General features: G+C 41.3%; 1 protein-coding gene across 5 annotated transcripts in view; it reads left to right on the forward strand.

The window, feature by feature from the left end:
• Nucleotides 1-22,085, forward strand: part of LOC126365817 (osmotic avoidance abnormal protein 3-like) — a 333,344-nt gene that overhangs the window by 236,392 nt on the left and 74,867 nt on the right. For all 5 annotated transcript variants that reach the window (XM_050008409.1, XM_050008410.1, XM_050008411.1 and 2 more), the window contains one exon: nt 20,103-20,147. In XM_050008409.1, the coding sequence (XP_049864366.1) occupies nt 20,103-20,147 (45 nt within the window). The remainder of the gene's footprint in view (nt 1-20,102; nt 20,148-22,085) is intronic.

Below are 22,085 nucleotides of genomic sequence, written 5' to 3' on the forward strand. Positions count from 1 at the left end.
CAAAGGAAAACAAATTCGCAAGTGTCAAGTGCCGTGGGAACATATGCGTGTGGCGGAGTGTGGCTGGAAGGGGGCGGGCGTTGAAGCTTGTAACAGTGTAACCTCACCCGTTCTACCAAGGATGGCAATTCAGACAGTTTGGCGACTGGAGTAGGAGTGACAAGTTCGCCTGGCAGTGTATGGGACTGGCCGTAGACGAACTCAGCCACTGAGCCTATAAGGTCTTCCTTGAAAGTGGTCTGCAAACCGAGTAAGACGAATGGCAGGGCTTCCATCCAAAGGAGGCCATGGCAACGTAGGGCCCTCTTAAGCATCCTATGCCAACGTTCCATGAGGCCGTTGCTTTACGGGTGGTATGCTGTTGAATGAATTTTCTTGATCCCGCACAGCCTACGTAGTTCAGAAAACAAGGCAGACTCAAATTGACAGCATTGGTTGGTTATCAAGTACACAGAGCAGCCAAAGAGTGAGATTCAAGTGTCTATGATGGATCGTGCCACTGATTTGGATGTAATATTGGGTAGCGGGGCAGCTTCCACCCAACGAGAGGTTCTGTCTATAATATATAGCACGTATCTGTAACTCTTGTAGGGGGTAAGGGGGCCCACTAAGTCGATGTGAATGTGCTGGAAGCGACTGGGAGGAGCGGTGAAGCTGCCTAGTGGGGGTGATGTGTGCCGCAAAACTTTATTTTGTTGGCACGGAATGCAGGCATAGGCCCAGGCTTGGCAGTCGTGATGCAAGTCACGCCAGACGAAGCACTCTGAAATAAGTCTGGTAGAGGCTCTCACACCTGGATGAGCTAGGTTGTGTAATTTGTGGAACACTTGTCTCATAAGAGGTTTGGGTTTGAAGGGAGGCAGTGTACTAGTTGATTCGTCACAGCAAACCTCACCTATGACACCGGGAAAGGTGGATCGCACTGGTTTGAGTGACGAGCTGTGATCGGAAATAAAGTCCATAGTGTCCGTGTCAGCAGATTGCTGCTGAGGCAAATTAGAGAGGTCTACCAGAGCACCAACACGAGACAAAAAATCTGCGACCACATTATCTGTACCCTTGATGTATCGTATGTCAGAGGTAAATTGCAATATAAAGTCCAAATGACGGAAGCATCTAGGTGGGGAGTCAGTCAGGGGGTTCTTTACAGCAGCAACCAAAGGTTTATTGTCGGTTAAAATGTAGAAGTCCCTACCCTCAACCTCGGTGCAAAAGTGTTTCACAGCCTTGTAAACTGCCAAGAGCTCCCTATCAAAGGCTGAGTACTTTTTTTGAGCGCCGTTGAGCTTCTTGGAAAAGAACTGCAAAGGAGAGGTAGTATCTCCAACAGTTTGGCTGAGGACAGCACCTACTGCGGTATAGCTGGCATCTGTGGTAATAAAAAATGTAGCGTCCGGATGCGGGTGGGCAATAGTCACTGTATTTGTTAGTAGGTGCTTCAGTTTGTCACAAAAGCTTGTTTCATGACAGGGGTCCAGGGGACCGGGCAGATACCGGTCGTATTTTTGCCAGCAAGGGCGTCTGTTAGGGGAGCATGAACCTCGGCTGTGGCAGGCAAGTGCTTCCTATAACTGTTCCAATGAACCTGCGCAACTCCTTAAACAAGTGAGGGCATGGAAAATCCAAAACGGGTTTGATTTTATCTTCAGGAGGAGTGAGGCCCTTAGCCGACACAATGTAGCCTAAGAAGCTTCTTATCGTTCAGTTCAACACTGGCAGCAGTAAGAGTGTCTTTAACAATATGCAAATGTTCTTTGTTCTTGTGCAAAGTAGGACTGAATATAAGAATGTTGTCCAAGTAAATTAAACAAAAATCCAGATGAAACAACACCTTGTTTATGAATCTCTGCCAAGTTTGTGCAGCATTGCGGAGGTCAAAGGGCATGAACCGTTACTGGAAAAGGCCAAAAGGTGTTGTAACAGCTGTCTTTTCAATATCCTCTGATGCCATCGGAATTTGATGATAGGCCCTCCTACAGTTCACTACTGAGAAATATTTGGCACCTGCAAGATCATGGTTGAAATCCACGACGTTAGGAAGTGGGTACTTGTCTTTGATAGTATGAGAGTTTAACTTAGTATAGTCACCAACCATACGCGAGGTGCCGTCGCTTTTTGTGATGAAGTGGATAGGCGAGGTCCAGCATCCAGCAGATGGGTCAGTGATGCCAGCTGTTAAAAGCTTGTCTATTTGTTCGCGAGCCACTTTCATGAGTTCTGGCTTGAGACAGCGTGGTCAGGAAGAGACAGACGATCTGTCTTGCAAGCAAAGTTTGAGGGTGGTGCCGTCTGTAACCACGGAAACGCGCGACGCGTTGCACGAGGTGACTGTCTGTGGTATAGTGTGCGCAACGGCCACTAGGCTGGGTTGTGGTGCGGATGGCGAAAGTTTGCATAAGTGCCAACTGTTGGGTTGCTGGGAGTGGCAAACAAGTGAGCTACGTGAAACAAGGGTGGTACACTGTTTATTGGTAACCGAAGGCACCGCTGTCAAGCTTTGTGGCGGTAGCGGGCACGAATGAACACCTGGTGGCAGTAAATCAAAAACATTAACCTGGTCCTGGGAAGTTAGGTGCCCAAGCGAGGAGGGGGATGAATGTGCGCTCAAATTAACACAGTAAGAGCTGGCGGGAGCGTGGACACTGTACAGTTTATGTGGCACACGGTCACAAATGCACTCGGGCCCGAGAACACTGTAGTGATACCGACTAACCTTGTGTGTTGCCGAGCCGTCGTTGGCTGCAAGCTGCTGCCGTGCCAAAGATAACTTGTTACTTGGTTCGTTGAGGCGACAGTGTAGCTCAAGTTGTTCCAAGCACAGGTGTGTAGACTCAACACGCTCCGTGAGCCACTTATTGGTCCATGACAAGCTCAAAGGAGGGATTATTACACTTTCTTGCCAGGTGGACCTGTTTAGCAGTACTATTGACACTCGACTAGAAAGTTGATGCCCAAAATGGGATCGTTGATGTCAGCCACCAGGAAGGACCAATTCAGGTTGCACTCAGGCGAGAGGGACACTGCATATGAAGTAGAACCTAAGCATGACAAACTAGATGAGTTTACAGGACGTAGAACAATTTTGTGGAGTCAGATCTTTTCGGTAGTAAGATGAGATGGAAGTAGGGAAACATCTGTGTCCGTGTCGATGAGGAAGTTTGTGCTAGAGTTCAAGTTGCGGATGTAGACTCATCCATTCAAAGCATTAGTGTTAGACACAGAATGGAGCGTGGGTCGGCGCCTGTTGTTTACGTCACAGGAGGTGGCGCCGCTGCCTACCTGCGGTTGAAGTTTGGGTAGTAGCACAGCAGTTTATGTTGCCCGAATTTTGCATGAAAGAAACAGTATTTATGGGTGGACATCTGCTCCTGTGGGTGGTCAGGCAGTGGTGGCACAGAATCTTCTGTGGAGTCAGATGTGCTGTTGTTGTGCGGACGTGAAGGTGCAGGTAGTGCGGCAAGCTTGGCAGATTTAGGTTTAGTGGGGCGTCCACATTAGGGCCCTGGTTGTGGTTGGAAACTGGTGTAGCTGCCGGACTACTGGGCATGGCATTCACATAGTAGAGGCGAGTAAGCTCGGACGGCGGCACACTAGCGTTCGCTATTTGGTCTATCATCATAGGTGGAGATGGCCGTTTGGACAGACAGAGGCAGCTTTTCTGTCCAAATCTCAGTGATAATGGCGTCTGGCATGTCGCATTCACCAACGAGAAGTCGAAGGCATTGCCACAGCTGGGACAGAGATCTGTCACCGAGGGGTTCTTCATAGACGAGCTGTCGAACATTTTCTCTTCTTGTCTTGGAGACATGTTCCAGTATTGCTTGTTTAGCCATAGCGTACTTCTCGTTCGGAGGAGGTGACTTAATCAGGTCATAAATTAAGTCAGCAGGGTCGTGGAGGTGGTTCATGAGGCATGTGAAATGGGCATTGTCATCAGGTGCACAGACACTAAAAGTTTGCTCAGCCAGGTTGAACCAGCATACCGGGTGAGCAGGTTTGAATGGCGGAAGTTTCGGTAGATTTGACGAACTGGCAGTCAAAGAATGCGGGCAGCCGCTCGTGGACGCAGGAGTAGGCATGTCAAAGTTAACTCTGCATCATGAGGGCAGTAGAGGGGAAGCAGACTTGCCGGCTGTGTTTATAGTAGCTGGAGGGGAAGCTTAATCCATTAGCAGGAAGCCTGGCGTGGGTCGGGAGGTCTAATTGGTCATGACGGTTGCTCAACAGGTTATTATGCAATTGTTCCTCCACGTCTGCAGCTAAATTGTCCATCACAGAGTCACTGATGAGCTTGGTGAAACCTGATGCGCTCAGATTCCTGCACTGATGAACACTCGGAGTAACAGGCTGGCGAAAGTCATTCACATAGTGTGCAACCGGCATAGAGTGATACACATGTGGAGTTTGCACATTCAAAAAGGTGTCCTGTTGTGGCACATTATGAACACAATGCTCCCCAATATTTACAGTACTTGCATTGAAGTTTGGTATCAGTGTGTAGTGATTTCTTGTACTGCTGTGCGGTGAAAACTGAAGCACTTCGGGGCTAACAAGGCCGGAGTCAGAGATCGCTGGCGTCAAGTTCAAAACCACTGCACCTGACAAGGTCCCTGGGTTCTTGAGGCTATAAGACTGTGGAAATTCACATTGGGCGCTGACTGCAGCTGGTGTGCTTGAATTTAGTTGCTGTTGCTGGTGAAAACCGGGTGGCAGCGGCGTGTTGTAGAAGGCCATTGTGTAGCAGACAAAGGTCCGCGTGGAACACGGAAGCTGGCGCAGTAGTCACTTTGTACATGGTTCAATGGATTATTCGAACTTTGGGGTCACCACTGAAGGAGATATCAATGTGGTAAGGTAATGACCACAGTTCTCTCTCCTAATTTTCAATACTTTTACTCCGCGACAAACATATAGGTCAAGACTAGGTGGGAACTGAGGTCCCGGAAGTATACAAAACAAAGATCAACTCGAAGACATAATACACATATGATGTTCTGGCCTATCGATTTGTGGATAGATGCCACACAAAGGAGGCAGTGCCAACCATAGTTAGGCCAGCAATGCACAGTGTTTTAGTCCTATTTCCAATGTTTCTTCTCCCTCCTGTACCTAAGAAAGAAATGAGCTCCCATAAGTGATAAAAGCCTATATATAAAATGAAACAAAAATGTATCATATGCATGTATTGCACCATAAAAATGTGATATGTAATTAATTTGTATATGTGATGTGAATGGAGAAGAGAAGTTGAAGCTAACAAACTGTAGTAACAGAGCCCAGTTAATGAAAATTTTTATAACATTTTAAAACTTAAGAGATTTATATTCATAATAAAACCAATGGATGGAATGTCAGCCATAGGTATAAGCTATCATGTTATGTATATTGTTGTAACTCACTACTTGTATGAAGTTTCACTGAAAACCAAACTCTATATGAAGAAATTATCTTCAAAGACAAGCAATTTATACAAAGTTTTGGATGGCTATATATGTCTTTCAACAAGTGTGCAGTCAAGTGTGGTGACATGAACATGTGTGTGCAATGGAATAACTTATGAATATCATGGCTCACAACACTTGATGCACGAACAAGTGAACTATAGTTGTTCGAGCAGGTACTCACCTCATCGACGGATGCTGTCGGTAAAGGTTCACTCCACTGAAAATGCGAGTACGACGGGTAGTAATGATGCCAGGGCTGTAAAAATGGAGATCTTCTTCCACAGCATTGGATTTTGAACAATAAGTGCACACTCACTGCACCCAAAATGAAGATAAATGACACAGAAATTCTTCTATACATAGCACTCAGGTGAAAGTGTGACACTCAGTGTGACATCAACACCAAGGAAATGAGTGCATGCATGTGCAACAGCAGCATACGGCATGTTGACCATTGGCAGCTAGTTCTTGCCACCAAATCAGCCAGTGCACCAGTGCAAAACCCAGCAGTGAGAGTGGAGCAAACTGGACATTATTGTTAGCGTGCTAAATTTAAATATGTAATTGACTCACATATTATGTAGATAATATTTTAATTTCTTGTAGAACTTTGACATACATAGGATAAGCTGACATCTCCATTCAATTAAGTAAAAAAGAAACCGGCAATAAAGGACATCAACCCCTATACACAAATGTAAGTAAAAAGGACACTGAACATCTCCATATCATGTCAACGTACAGTGTGAGACCGATTGTATATGTACATAATGAAAGGCCCCCAGAATCCTGTAAAATTAAGATTTATTAAAAAACAAAAAAAATTGAAACATTGAGTAGATTAGATTAGATTAGATTAATACTTGTTCCATAGATCATGAATATGACACTTCATAATGATGTGGAATGTGTCAGATTAATGAAAGATGTCTGTACAAGATATTACATTACACAAAATATTGCATGACACGAATGCTTAAGTTAGTTTTTTTCCCTCCCTTAATTTATATCTAAAAATTCAGCCAATGAGTAGAAGGAGTTGTCATCTAGAAATTCTTTTAATTTATTTTTTAATGTTGGTTGACTATCTGTCAGGCTTTTGATGCTGTTTGGTAGGTGACCAAAGACTTTTGTGGCAGCATAATTTACCCCCTTCTGTGCCAAAGTCAGATTTAACCCTGCATAGTGAAGATCATCCTTTCTCCTGGTGTTATAGCTATGCACACTGCTATTACTTTTGAACTGGGCTGGATTATTAACAACAAATTTCATAAGTGAATATATATACTGTGAGGATCCCTAGATCCTTAAATAGATGTCTGCAAGATGACCGTGAGTGGACTCCAGCAATTATTCTGATTACACGTTTTTGAGCAATGAATACTTTTCTACTCAATGATGAATTACCCCTAAAATATGATACCATACGAAAGCAGTGAATGAAAGTAGGCATAGTAAGTTAATTTACTGAGATTCTTATCACCAAAATTTGCAATAACCCTAATAGCATACGTAGCCGAACTCAGACGTTTCAGCAGACCATCAATGTGTTGCTTCCAATTTAACCTCTCATTAATGGACACACCTAAAAATTTTGAAAATTCTGCCTTAGCTACAGACTTCTGTTCAAAGTCTATATTTATTACTGGAGTTGCGCCATTTACTGTACGGAACTGTATATACTGTGTTTATCAAAATTTAAAGAGAGTCCGTTTGCTGAGAACCACTTAATAATTTTGTGAAAAACATCATTTACAATTACATCACTTAGTTCTTGGTTTTTGGATGTTATTACTATACTTGTATCATCAGCAAAAAGAACTAACTTTGCATCCTCATCAATATGGAATGGTAAGTCATTAATGTATATCAAGAACAGTAAAGGACGTAAGACCGAACCCTGTGGGACCCCGTGCTTGATAGCCCCCCAGTTTGAGGAATCAGCTGTTGTATTAACATTACATGAACCACTTATTTCAACTTTCTGCATTCTTCCAGTTAAGTATGAATTAAACCATTTGTGCAGTGCCCCCCTCAAACCATAATGATTTAGCTTATCTAAAAGAATTCCATGATTTACACAGTCAAAGTAACTAGAGGGTTGGCAAAGATGTTAATTATGAATGCGCAGTAAGGCACAGACAAACGAAAACATTTTCTCATTTAATTTGTTGTATAGTTTTTTGTTTTAAACAGTCACTTTTCTTGTATGTTGAAGGATGATGAAGATGTACGATTTTAGATGGTGGTGGTTTGTGGGGGTGAAAGGGACCAGACTGCGACGGTCATCAGTCCCTTTTTTCCAAATACTAAAAACACCCACAGAGTATAAAAACGATCAACATACAATAAGACAGACGACACAGAACAAGAGAAACGTAGACAAAGACCAGACAAGATGAACTAAAATCACACAGAGTGTGACGGTAGTTGGCCGACCATACAAACAAAAAGGGATAAGCCAACCACCCAGAAACACATGAAAAAAATCAGACAAATTGTAGGCCATAGGCCAAAATCAACACAAAAACTCACACACTTACATTAAGCAATAAAATCCCCCTGCCAGAATAAAACGCAGAACTATGTCCGCTATGGAAGAGTCGTCAGATAAAACCGCGGAGAGCGTATCAGGCAGCGCAAACGTCTGCCTGAGCACAGTTAAAAGCGCGCACTCCAACAGAATATGGACCGCCGTCAAGAACGCCCCGCAAATCAGTCGCTGGGAGGCCAATCTCCAGAGAAAGGTGGTCAACAGTTTCATTTCCGGGTATCCCAACATGGCCCGGGGTCCAAACAAAGACCACAGATCTGCCGCAACGGGCATGAGTATGCAGGGACTCCTGGATAGCCATCACCAGACGAGAACGAGGGAAACACTGGTCAAGAGCTCGTAAACCGCTCAGGGAATCGCTACAGATAACGAAGGACTCACCTGAGCAGAAGCGGATATACTCTAGGGCATGAAAGGTGGCGACCAGCTCAGCAGTGTAAACACAGCAGCCACCTGGCAACAAACGTTGTTCAGAATGGTCCCCTAGAGTTAGTGCATAACCGACACGACCAGCAACCATTGAACCGTCGGTATAGACAACGCCAGAGCCCTGATACGTGGCCAGGATGGAATAAAAGCGGCGTCGGAAGGCCACCGGAGGGACTGAGTCCTTCGGGCCCTGTGCCAAGTCGAGCCGAAGGCAAGGGCGAGGCACACACCATGGGGGTGTACACAGAGGGGCCCGGAAAGGAGGTGGTACAGGAAAACACCCAAGCCCGTAGAGAAGCTATTTGACGCGTATGGCGATTGGACAACCCGACCATGGCCGACGTTCTGGCAGACGGATGACTGACTGCGGGAACAGGACATGATAATTTGGATGCCCAGGCAAGCTAACCACATGGGCAGTATAAGCAGCCAGTAATTGTTGGCGTCGTAACTGCAGTGGAGGGACACCTGCCTCCACAAGTATGCTGTCCACAGGGCTGGTCCGGAAGGCACCAGTGGCAAGGCGTATCCCACTGTGGAGGATTGGGTCCAGCATCCGCAACGCAGATGGGGATGCTGAGCCATAAGCCAGACTCCCATAGTCCAGACGGGACTGGATTAATGCCTGGTAAAGCCATAGGAGAGTAGATTGGTTGGCACCCCACCTGATGTGGCTCAGGCATCGGAGAGCATTTAGATGCCGCCAACACGCCTGTTTAAGCTGCCAAATATGAGGAAGCCAAGTCAACCAGCCATCAAAAACCACCCCCAAAAACCGATGTAACTCCACCACTGTAAGAAGCTCGCCGTCAAGATCAAGTATTACAATCTTGATGTATTATATGTGTGAGTAAATAATATAATGTTGAAGAAGTGTAAATTACAGGAAGAGGATTTTCGTGATTACGACAAGCACCGGTGTCCCTGGAGTCCTCCGCCATCTGCAGCTTCAACAAAAATGTAAGGAAGTCTGATGCCCAAAAGAATAACAATAAGCACAGAACATTTTAACAACCATATGCGTATTCAAATATTTTTTACAATTTTTTTCCGTATATTACAGCCACCATATATTAAATAAGAGATGCATTAGTCAAGGAAGTCCAGTTGCATTGTGTCCCTATTCACCTTATCTTAGTTTCTTAGTTTTGTACCTATTAGGATACTTAGAGGCACTATTGTATGCCGTACCACATGTTGCAGGAGCACATGTACCATGAATATGGCCAAATCCAAGAGCAGCAAGTTTTTTATGTATGAGTTTTTGATTCTTTGAGGAGAAGGGCTGAAGGATGTATAAGAATAGTAGTAACCACATTAAGCACCTCTTGCACTGTCAACAGAAACATGGCTGTCTTAGGACAGGGTGGCCCAGCTGTCTTAGGACAGGATGGCCCATGTCTCAACAAGTAGTATTTGTTTCTTGATACATGTTTATAGGCCTTCTTTTGTAATTCTGAACACTATTGTCCCTTTAACAATATGTAGAATTACTCTTTGTAACACAGTATTACAATGCATTTAAGCAGATGGAAGACTAAAATAATCTTCACTCACATTTAATGAATATATTATGTAGAATAACCCATGTAATCTGCATGAATTAAACAATGTAAGCCTTAGTTCACCAGTGCAGATGACTGTGAGATTACACTTCCCATGTGTGAGAAATGAGCTTAGACCAGTAACAGAATAACAAACTTCAGCAGAACCAGAAGCAAATGAGACTATAGAATTAATGCAGTATTTTATTCTAAACTAAGAGTGAACTATTTGATTGTATCAAATTGTATTGCAGCTAGCAACTAAATCACCTAATTTGGCAAAAACATGGAAGTAAAATTCAATCCAGACATATCAATATGTGGTGCTCATTATAGTGTGGTCTGGAAAATTATCTGTTTAAAATGAATAGTTAATGGATACAGGAACTGGAAAACCATAGTCAGGAAGACTTTGTTCAGCAAAAAATTCTGCATTATAATTTTGGTCCCACAGTCCTCTTCACTCCAGTTTACATTTGTTCCCTGCCCTGAGCCAATCTCTGCCCCTGGTACCACTTCATTGTTTGCACCACCTTCCCAACCCCTACTACCCCATTCCCAGACAAATAAGATTCACATTGTTTAGTTCTATATACTGTCTTCCTGCACAGTAAGCTGCCTTACTTTGCTCTTCCCTGTCTCTCTCTCTCTCTCTCTCTCTCTCTCTCTCTCTCTCTCTCTCTCTCTCTCACTAGATCTGTTTCCCACTGTTCCAGATAGCCCCATACCTCATTTGGAGTGCAGTGCTGGGAAAATGAAACAGTTTGTGTGTGTGTGTGTGTGTGGGCGCGCGCACACATGTGAGGATGTTGATTCAGTTAAGATATGCATTACTATTGCAAAATGACATTTCTGGAAACTTTTACAAATTTTCAACTTTCTACTAAATAAAGGAAAGAACTTACGTGCATGTTATGACACATGCTATAATTGGTATACATAAGGCACTTCTGCATATACAATTAGTGTTCATACATTTGATATGACATTGCATGAACTCTTTCTGACAGTAATGAATGACATTTCTGTACAAACTGAAAGGTAACTAAGTGTCATAAATTAATGATGATGTCAGCATCATTGCCATGGTATGCTCTTTATTCAATGACACACCTTGCTTCTCCAAGCTGGAAGACAGTAGCATGGAATAACTGCAGGCCAGAAAGTACAATAGTGCTGAGGTTGATGCTGTGTTCCTTGACTGCAGAAAGGTATTTAACAGCATTCCACATTGCCAGTTAATGAAAAATTATGAACTTATTAGTGCTGGACCACAGCTGTCATGGAATTCAAGATTTTCTTGTAGATCAAAGTCAATATGTCTCCTGTAATGGAACAAAAATGACAGATGTAAAGGTAATTTCTACAGCACCCCAAGGAAGTGTGCAGGATGGACTTTTACTGTTCACATTGAATGTAAATGGTCTAGTAGGAATCATCAGAAGCTCTCTGAGACTGTTTGCAGATGATGCAGTTGTCTATAATGAAGTGTCAATGCCAGAAGACAGTATTGATTTACATAATGATCTACAGAGGATTGATGAATGGTGCAGGCTCTGGCAGTTGACCCTGAATGTTAATAAACATAACATATTATGCATACATAAAAAAGAATTCCATTACCATATAACTACGCTGTTGATGAGAAATTGTTGGAAACAGTGTCTACCATAAAATATCTAGGAGTAAGTATGTGGAGTGACCTTAAGTGTAATGACCACAAAAACATATAGTGGGAAAAGCAGATGCCAGACTGAGATTCATACAAAGAGTCTTAAGAAAATATAACTTGACCACAAAGGAAGTGGCTTACATGGCACCTGTTCAGTTAATTCTTGAGTGCTAGTGAGACTGATAGAAGAGGAAGAGAAAATCTAATGAAGAGTTGTGCATTTTGTCACCAGATCATTTTATCTGTGAGAGAGCATTACAGATATGCTCAACAAAATCCAGAGGCAGACATTACAAGAGAGGCATTATGCATCAAGGAGAGGTTTACTGTTGAAATTCTGAGAAAACACTTCCTGGAAAGAGTCAATATATTACTTTCTCCTATATAAATCTCACAATATGACCATTATGAAAAAATTTGAGAAATTATAGCTAATACAGAGGCTTGCCAACAATCAATCTTCCCACGCACGATTCGCAAGATGAACAGGGAAGGGAAGATCAGTTAGTGGTACCAGAAGTACCCTCTGCCACAAACCATTAGGTGGCTTTCACAGTATGACGTAGATGTAGATGTACTGCCACACGTAGGAAACTGCTGTCACCATTCAACCTTTAAAACACCTCATGTCTATCCATAACAGTTTATATGCACAAATAATAACAAAAACTCCCAAACAGTTTGTGATTCTAAGCTACTTAATTAAAAAAAATACATTCATTAGTTAGGTAGATGCTGGGCAACACATTGTTTCACCAAAGGGATACGTTGACAAAAAGGAGTGAGACAAAGCTATGGCATAGCCCCAATGTTATACAATTGGGTCTAGAGGAAGCAGTAAAGCAAGCCCATCAAAAAACTGAAAAAGAAGTAAATGTCCAGGGAGAATAAAAAAAAAACCTTGTGAGATATGCCAATGATATCATAATCTGTGAGCGATGGCAAAGGACTTGGAAATTCAGTTGAACAGGATGAATACTGTCTAAAATAGAGCTTATAAGATCACCATAAGCAAAAGTAAAACAATGGTAATGGAATGTAATCAAATTAAATTAGGCAATGCTGAGTGAATCAGGGTAGCAAATGAGACACTAAAGCCAGTAGATGTGTTTTGTTATTTGAGGACCTGATGACTGAATTAAAGAGGAATTAAAATACAGACAGACAATGGCAAGGAAAGCTGTTCTGGGACACAGAAATTTGTTAACATCAAATATAAAGTGTTAAAAGTATTTTTATCTTGACTGTAGCCTTACATGGAAGTGAAACATGGTTGATAAATGGTAAAGACAAGTGAAGAATTTTTAAAAATGTGATGTTATAGGAGAATGCTGAAGCTTATATAGGTGATTTGAGTAACTAATGAAGAGGTACTCAACTGAATTAGGGAGTGAAACACCAACATTTAAATTCCTTTATTGGGTTTTGCGTAATTTATTGAAGCCACCAAACAGTTAATTATTATGATTATATGACCGTGTGCTTAATGGATGTAGGCTACCAGTTTTCCTGCTGTGATTTCAGGGGTATTTCAGCCGAGTGCGACTGTTTTGAGATGAATAGTGGAATGATTGAAAGTTTGTCTGTTATTAAGGACCACAAAGATAGTGGTGTACAAACTGGTATATGTATATTTTCTACTAACACACAAATTCTGAGGTAGTTGCTACCTTCACCTTATACATCTAATTACAGTTATATCTTTTTATTGGTTGCTGATTTTCAGTACTTCGTAACACGCAATGCTGATGGTTAACGTTCACAACAATCCTCGCTGCAATCCATGGTTGTTGCTGGCTGACGTGGTTGACGCAAAACACGTAATTCGGCACTTGTGACTTTTGGCTTCATATCACTCGTGAATCGGTATTAGTGAGGGTCAACCCCACGCCTATCAGGGGGACGCACTCATTTGTCATACTTCGATAAATTTTACCATTTACAACTCACTCGACCACCATTCTTGCCCGTCTCTCCTGCACTACCTCGCACTCAACACTCGCCTACTGCCTCCTGAAGCGGTCGACAATTGACTCCTGTCTACTATCAACCTGGGTGTCGGATACTGGCATTTATGTTTGTGGGATCACGGATCCCTTAGAGGAGTAAGCACCAATGTTTCATTCCTTGATTATCAGGAGTAACATCTTGATAGGAAGTGTGTTAGAATTGTAGGACACCAAGGTTGTTAAAATGAGTGCAGTTTGCAGTAGTTAAGCATAGATGAAAAGACTTGCAGAGGATAAACTAGTGAGTACACCTACATCCATCCAGTGTTCAGACTACATACCACAATAGCAACATAAAGATATGGCTTATTTGAAAGAAAGCTACTTTTTTTGAAGTTGACTTATTCAATTACTGTTCACACATAATACAAGGGCTGTTCACACAAAGTATACAACATTATTTTTTATTGTTGAAACAAGAAATGGTATCAGAGCACTGCTCTCTCTATGTCTGTAGGCATATGTATGCATGTGTCACATTTTTTTTCTTGACTGCAGAAATTACTAGTTGTTGGCTAGCTGTTGACAAGTAAAAATGTAAATGCCATGTGGTTAGGGCCTCCCGTCGGGTAGACCGTTCGCCTGGTGCAAGTCTTCCGAGTTGACGCCACTGCAGCGGCTTGTGTGTTGATGTGGATGAAATGATGATGATGAACGACAACACAACATCCAATCCCTGAGCGGAGAAAATTTCCAAACCAGCCGGGAATTGAATCCAGACCATTAGGTATGACATTACGTTGTGCTGAGCACTCAGCTACCAGGGGCAGACTGTTGACAAGTGAACACATGTAAATGGTAATCATCAGATTTTGTGTTGTGGGCAAAATGACAGAAAAAGTGGAACAAATTTATTGTATCAAATTATGTTTTAAGCTTGGCAATTTTTAAGTTGAAACAATTTGCAAGATTTGACAACTGTTTGGGTACAAACCAATGAGTACCACACAAAGAAAGGACTTCAGTTGAAAGATGGCTGCTCATCACTGCAGAGTGAAGGAAATTCAGGTAGGCCCTCAACACCCACAAATTAGATTGTTATTGGTCATGTAAGGATTTTGGTGATGCAGGATAGACAAATCATTACCAGTGAACTTGCAGATAAGTTTAAAATTAGTACTGAATCCATTCAACACAGTTTAACAGAACATTGTGGTCCCATGAGATCTCAGCACAATCTAGGCAGAAAAAACTTCATTTGGAATTTACACAGAGCAACCAGGACACTGTGATCAGTTATCATAACTTCCTTAAACCAGTGATCACTGGTGATTAGTCATGGGTTTATGGGTATGACCCAGAAACAGAGTTCCAGTCATCATAATGGAAGCATATATCATGGCGTGATCCCTCAAAAGTACACTCCAGAAGGTAAGGTACTGATCCCAATAAGAAATAATAATAATGGATTTTGCATTGCCTTCATGGAGGCTTGAGGTGCAAATGACCAGACTTGTGGGCAGCAGGCAGTTGGCACTTTCACCATGATAATGCACCCACTCATTGTTATCAATTAACTTTCCTAAACCAGTGATCAATAGTGATGAGTCCTGGGTTTTGGGTATGACCCTAAAACAAAGTTCCAGTCGTCATAACGGAAGCATATATCATGGCATGATCCCTCAAAAGTACACTCCAGAAGGTACTGATCCCAATGAGGAATAATACTAATGGGATCTGCATTGCCTTCATGGAGACTTGAGGTGCAAATGACCAGACTTGTGGGCAGTGGTCAGTTGGCACTTTCACCATGATATTGCACCCACTCATTGTTCTCAATTAATTTAGAGTTTTTTGGCCAAACACAACATAGATGTGGTTTTTCAGCCTCTTTGTTCCCCTGACCTAGCACCAAGTGACCTCTGGCTTTTCTCTAAACTGAAAATGTCCCTGAGAGGAATCAGATTTCAGAGCACTGAAGACATTGTACAGAATTTGATAGAGCAGCTGTGAGCCATACTGAAAGAGGTTTTCCAGTTATGCTTCCAGCAGGGGCAGCAGCCTTAGGAGAGATGTGTAGGGGCTGAAGGGGACAATTATTAAGGTGACTAGTGTCAAACAAATGCATCTAAATAAACGCTGATTTTATAACTAAAAGTTGGATACTTAGTGGACAGCCCTCATATAGTTATTGATGTAGAATGGTGAATTAATAGCACCTGCATTCCATTTCTAATACTTTTATATTGATTTATTTGAATAAATTATATATCTTATCTTATGATCTTGTTGCCATCAACTGGTCCTTCTACATAGTCTCAACTAAGTGGCTTACTGGACAGTAAGACCCCTACCTGAGGTTCTGGGTGACTTTTCCGACCTGTGCAGCTTTTTCTAAACCTCTCCAGTCCTTTTTATTCTACCCTCTTAATTACCATTCAAATCTTCTGCTGGAAGAAGGAGCCACTGGCTTTGAAAGCTTGCATAAGTTGACCCTTTTTGTGTGTGTATTCTCCTACCGCCTCTTGGTGAGTACACGTTTTTTTATCTATCCAATTACATTACATTGTCAAAAATTGATTTATATTGCAAATTTGGCATAATGTGATACAAGTAACAAATTTCTGATACATAGTAACATCTACTGTAACATGATTTTAAAGTACTATATGTTCAGGCATTATTTAGATAGCTTTAATCAGTACATTTAAGAAGGAAAATAATAGTTTCACATTAAAATTTTTGTGGAAAATTATATTTGGTGTACACGATTCCTGACAGCCACATGATAGCTGGACATGTTTACTTTGTAATGCACTGCACAGTGAGAACCAGCCTGACTTTTAATGCTGAATAAAATTAATGCATATCCATAAGGTATATATCACCTTATGCATCTCCACAGTTATTCTGGACATCATTTTTATAACAGTGTTTTCCATCCATTCTAATGTTACTACTCTGTACTACAGATATGATCTGATGATGTTATTAAAATGAAACACACAATCAGGAGCAATAATAAAAAATATATAATGAAAAACAAAGATTCCAAGACTTACCAAGCGGGAAAGCGCCGGCAGACAGGCACATGAACAAAACACACAAACACACACACAGAATTACGAGCTTTCGCAACTGGCAGTTGCTTCGTCAGGAAAGAGGGAAGGAGAGGGAAAAATGAAAGGATGTGGGTTTTAAGGGAGAGGGTAAGGAGTCATTCCAATCCCGGGAGCGGAAAGACTTCCCTTAGGGGAAAAAAAGGACAGGTGTACACTCGCACACACACACACACATATCCATCCGCACATATGATGGATATGTGTGTGTGTGTGTGCGAGTGTACACCTGTCCTTTTTTTCCCCTAAGGGAAGTCTTTCCGCTCCCGGGATTGGAATGACTCCTTACCCTCTCCCTTAAAACCCACATCCTTTCATTTTTCCCTCTCCTTCCCTCTTTCCTGACGAAGCAACTGCCAGTTGCGAAAGCTCGTAATTCTGTGTGTGTGTTTGTGTGTTTTGTTCATGTGCCTGTCTGCCGGCGCTTTCCCGCTTGGTAAGTCTTGGAATCTTTGTTTTTAATATATTTTTCCCATGTGGAAGTTTCTTTCTGTTTTATTTACATCGTCAAAATATATAATGACCAAGACAAGAGTATATTACTTGGTCATCTATTAAAAATTCATGACCAGTGCCAAACATTTTACTTAATCTTTAAATATATGCTTCCCACTCTTGTTCTTTTATGTACTGACTATGCACTTTTGGTTCACTGCCATAATTCTTGTGTAATTTTTTTCTTTCTTTACACATTTTATGATGCCCATTTCTTGTTTTATAAAACTATTTACATCATTTTCTTTTATCTTCTCATGTTTAGATCTGATGATAACTGCAAAGCCAAAACCAATTATGAATTGTAATAAACTAATATGTGACCAAGACATTGAGTTTAAGGGAATCAGGTCACTTAGCTGCCGTAATAACCTGAACACCGCTTGTATGAAACTCATATTAATTCTGCACAGTTACACATATACACACTTCAACATGCCTGGGGAGTGTCACTGGTCGAAACGTAAACACACACTGCACAAAGGTGCGTGCCAAGACCCGCATCCTAAGTGCGTGTCAATGTGCAGAGATACCACTCTGCTCTATTCCGGTGGTCGATGACCGCCACAGAGCCCCCCCTACCAGTACGGAGCACAGTGAGAGGAAGTGATGTAGGTTGGCGTGGTGATTGGTCCATTGTGATGAAGTCGTGGTGCCACGCCGGTGGGCATAGCGGGCGGCCAAAATGGGAAACTGGGATCAAGTGGCCCGGCGATGATGGGGCGTGGTGTGCTGTGAGTGGCACGTGAATGCAGAGGTGGCCGTCCTCGTCAATCGAAGCAGTGATTGCCGTCTCCTCTGCATCTGTCGGCGGTACCGCAAACGTGCGTAGGATTCGGCGGTACCGCAAACGTGCGTAGGATTGTAACCTGGGTGGCTGAATCATCCAATGTGTGTGCGTGTGTGTGGGGGAACGTGCAGGACGAACAGCGTCTCATCTCGTAGCTGGAGAGACAGGTCCTCGACTGGAAAAGGTGACACATCGACGTGGAAAACGGCGACGCTGACATCATTGGTCTGCGTCAGCCAGTCGACGGGAACACTAAGGTGAGGGGAGGGAGGGGTGAAACCTTCACACGTGACTTTTCCTGCAGCCTCTGAACTGTGGGGAGAACACAAACCACTAGTGTCACACGCATCATCACACGCATTGTCACACGCATCATGGGTACCAGAGGGGGGGTTTGGCGCATTTGAGGCATTAGAGATGGAAGGTGGCATGAGACTGTGGTCAGGCTGGAAGTTGTATTCTGAAGTTGCCTCATGGTTGAGGCGCCAAGCTGGTTTAAGGTGCGAGACGGACACTGTTTGTATTATACCATTGCACAGAATGTCAAAGGTCTGCGGTGAGTGGCTTATCACTTTGTGTGGGCTTGAGTAGGGCGGGTCATACCGTATCATCGTGCAGCATCAAAACATGTAGGTCTTTGTGCACGAAGACACAAGGTTAGCAAATCGTCTTTGTAAGCTGAACGAACACCTAGTAATACCCAGGGGAGGGCTTCGGACCAAGATCTGTTGTGGCACATCAGCGCTGCTTTTAATGTGAGGTGCTAGCGCTCGACCAACCCATTGTTTTGTGGGTGGTAGGTAGTTGTACTTAATTTGTTTGCACTGCATAGATCACATAATTTGCCAAAGAGCATAGCATGAAATTGTCGTCCTCGGTCTGTCGTGACCGAAGATGGGCAACCGAAGTGCACAATCCAGGAGGTGATGGAGGCCTTTGTGACAGAGTTGGTGGTAATGTCTGTTATTGGAATCACCTCCACCCACTGACTAACAAGGTTGATGATAGATAAGATGTATTGGAAACCCTCGGAAGGAGGGAGCGGTCTGACCAGGTCAAGATGGATGTGCTCCAAAAACTCTCAATTTATTCTCACTGTGGGGCCACATTATGAAGACATCATCTGTGTGTCTCCACAACATTGTCAGTCTTAAAACTGCCAAGTTAGGTGCTTTTCTTCAAAATTCTCCATAGATAAATCAGTGAGTGACAGTGACAACATCAGACTGTTCAAGTAACTGGTTATCAAATAAAACTTAATTGGAGGTTGGCACATGCTTAAATAATACTGTTATGTGTTACTCAAACCTGCTATCAATAAGAGAAGGAGAATCAAGAATAGGCACTTTAGTAAACAAGGAAGTAAGGTAAAAGGTAACTAATAAATCAAACTTGTTAGTTCCAAAGTTTTTGAGAATGACAACATATTTTTTTGTTTGTATTAGCTGGGAATCCTGTCAACCAAAATAGGCACAAACCAATATTGTTACAATGCTTAACTCTGAACAGAATCTTATTAGACAAAAAGCTATGTCTACGAGATAAATATTTCTCATCAGTGGAAAAAAAAATAGTTGTAATTCTTGCTTATGTGTCTTTATGAGGCCATAGAGACAGTAATTTTCCATTGCTATAATATGACCTATCTGATCAATGTCTTCACTGTCAGATCTGTGGCTGTAACACATATGACGTGGATTGACATATTCATTTTTTTAATATTCTTTGCCTACAGAAGTTACAAAAAAGCTAGTCAAATGGCCTTCAGCAATGTACCTCTTGAGTCTGACTCTAGCGCTTTCTTATAAACTTACTTTCAAATAATATGACAAGAGATATGCTTAGTATGATTTTAAGAGGTCTGACTAACTGAAATATTTGAAATACAAATATTATATAACTAAAATATGTTGGATTAACATAACTTAGTTAACTGTTATCATTTTAAAATTTTATTTCAAGAGTTCAACACTAGAAATTAGTTATACGTAGAATCCTGAACAATAAAATTCTCATGTCATTATTGTTCATTGTTTAACAGTGGCCTTAATAATTGCTTATTGCATTCTTTTGCTAAATTGTAAAAAAAGTTTGTCTTTTTTTTAGTGGGCATTGTTCCAGGAATGCTGCATATGGTGATATCTTATGCAGGTAAGTTTGGAAGCCTCTTTTTTAAATAGTTTCGGTGAAGTTTTTCTGAAAATTTTTACAAGTAATACTTTGCAGCGTACTTTTCACTCTTTAGTTGCAGAGGATGAAATACAATCCCTTACCACTTAGGTATTGAATTTTCATAACTTGGAATTTTTCTGATCATGCATAACATTTTTGTCATTGTCTGTGTTCTTTGCTTTGGACCAGTAAACAAATAAATATTTATGTTTAGTGTATGCACTATTTACTGTGGACTGATGATGTATGAAAATGTTTTCAGCTGTCTTTTATTTCACACCTTTTGATAACACCACTGTTATCCAATGTTTCATTTTATTCTGTATATTTTGGAACACACAAAAGCACACAGTTTACATTCTTTTTTTATACAGCTATTGTTTTGTGAGAGATCAGAGATCTATGTTTAGTTGAACTAAGAATAGCTGTTAATTATTCCACTGCTATAGTGACTAGATAAACATACTCACTCTAAAGCTGTGTTCTTGTTTTGATTTTGCTTTTTCGCTCTGCAAAAATTCACATTTTAGTTACATAAATTGTTTTATTATTATGTTAAATTTTTGTGCTAGTGAATGTTAGCACAGCCACAAAATATTCTACCTTTTATTACTTCTCTGTGTAGCTTCTACTGCTAGAATGAATATACTGCTTTAGTTTATAGGTTCCATCAGTTTGTTGTAAGTACTCAGTTTGAACACCATTTTGGCAGTCTTCCAGCTAATTTTGGATGTTCCCATGATGTTGAGTTTGTTATTAATGGAAGCACAAAGTCACAAGTAACAGCCTAGAAACTCTACTAGCTCCTTCTCTTTTTCTTCCCTTAAGTATGCCCTTGTCAGGTATTTCACAAGATTGGCAGATAGTTCTGATGAGAGAAAAAGTATTTCGGGCAACTGGGAGGGGTTTAGGATGTGTCAGACAACATGAGGATATTTTAGTATTTGTTTCTTTAAAGCCCAGAAATCTTATATTGTGTAACCACAAAGGTATGATGCTGATACCTTTTAGCACACTGTATTTGCAAACAACATCAGATGTTTAGAATGGCAGCAATAATATAACATTTATATTAAGCATCTAAATAGATTAAAATGTACATGAAAAGTGCAAATATTGTGCAGAATACAGTAGTAGCTATAATAAAAAGAATGACAAAAGACTAAGCATCTATTTTAATACACAAAAATTGAGCAGTTACATGGTAATATCTTAATATAGCGTGCTACATATCAGTGCAAGCATGTTATACCTATATAAATCTATGAAACAGTGAGAAACAGAAATTTTGATGGTCAAGTATTTAATGCAATTTTGTCTTAAGGTACTCATCAACAAAATAAAAAGTATGTTTCATTAGTAAATCCTTAACTTTCTTCCTAAAGCTATTGTTTTTTTTTCCCCTTATTGATGGGGGTACTTTGCTGGAAAGTGTGCTACCCGTATTTCTCACCTTCTTGTGATTAGCGCTTAATCCTTGCCTAACCAGATGATTGTTCGCTTTTGTTCTTGTGTCACAGCTGTGTATATCCCATTTGTAAAGAGATCATGTTTTTTTTGGCAAAAAACTCTCTATAAACACAGGGGACTGGCAATATATTAAGCTCTTATATGAATCAAACAATGGAAAATGCAAGATGGAATGTAACAATACCAGAGAAGGAAAGTTGCTACTCAGCATATAGCAGAGATGCTGAGTCATGATAGGCACAACAAAAAAATTCACAAAGCTCTTATATGAAGTGTGCAACCTGTACCACTTTCCTGTACTTAGTTGTAATGAGGAGATCATCTGCAAGCTTGCTTCTCATGTATTGATTCTTCTCATGACAGATTTGTAGGCTAGTTTTCTATGAGATTTTTTGAAGCTTCTCCAGTACAAGTTAGGCATCTTCTCTATTGTTTGTTAGAATTCCA

This window comes from Schistocerca gregaria, chromosome 4, assembly GCF_023897955.1.
Source record: "Schistocerca gregaria isolate iqSchGreg1 chromosome 4, iqSchGreg1.2, whole genome shotgun sequence".
In the NCBI taxonomy this organism is placed as follows: Eukaryota; Metazoa; Arthropoda; class Insecta; order Orthoptera; family Acrididae; genus Schistocerca; species Schistocerca gregaria.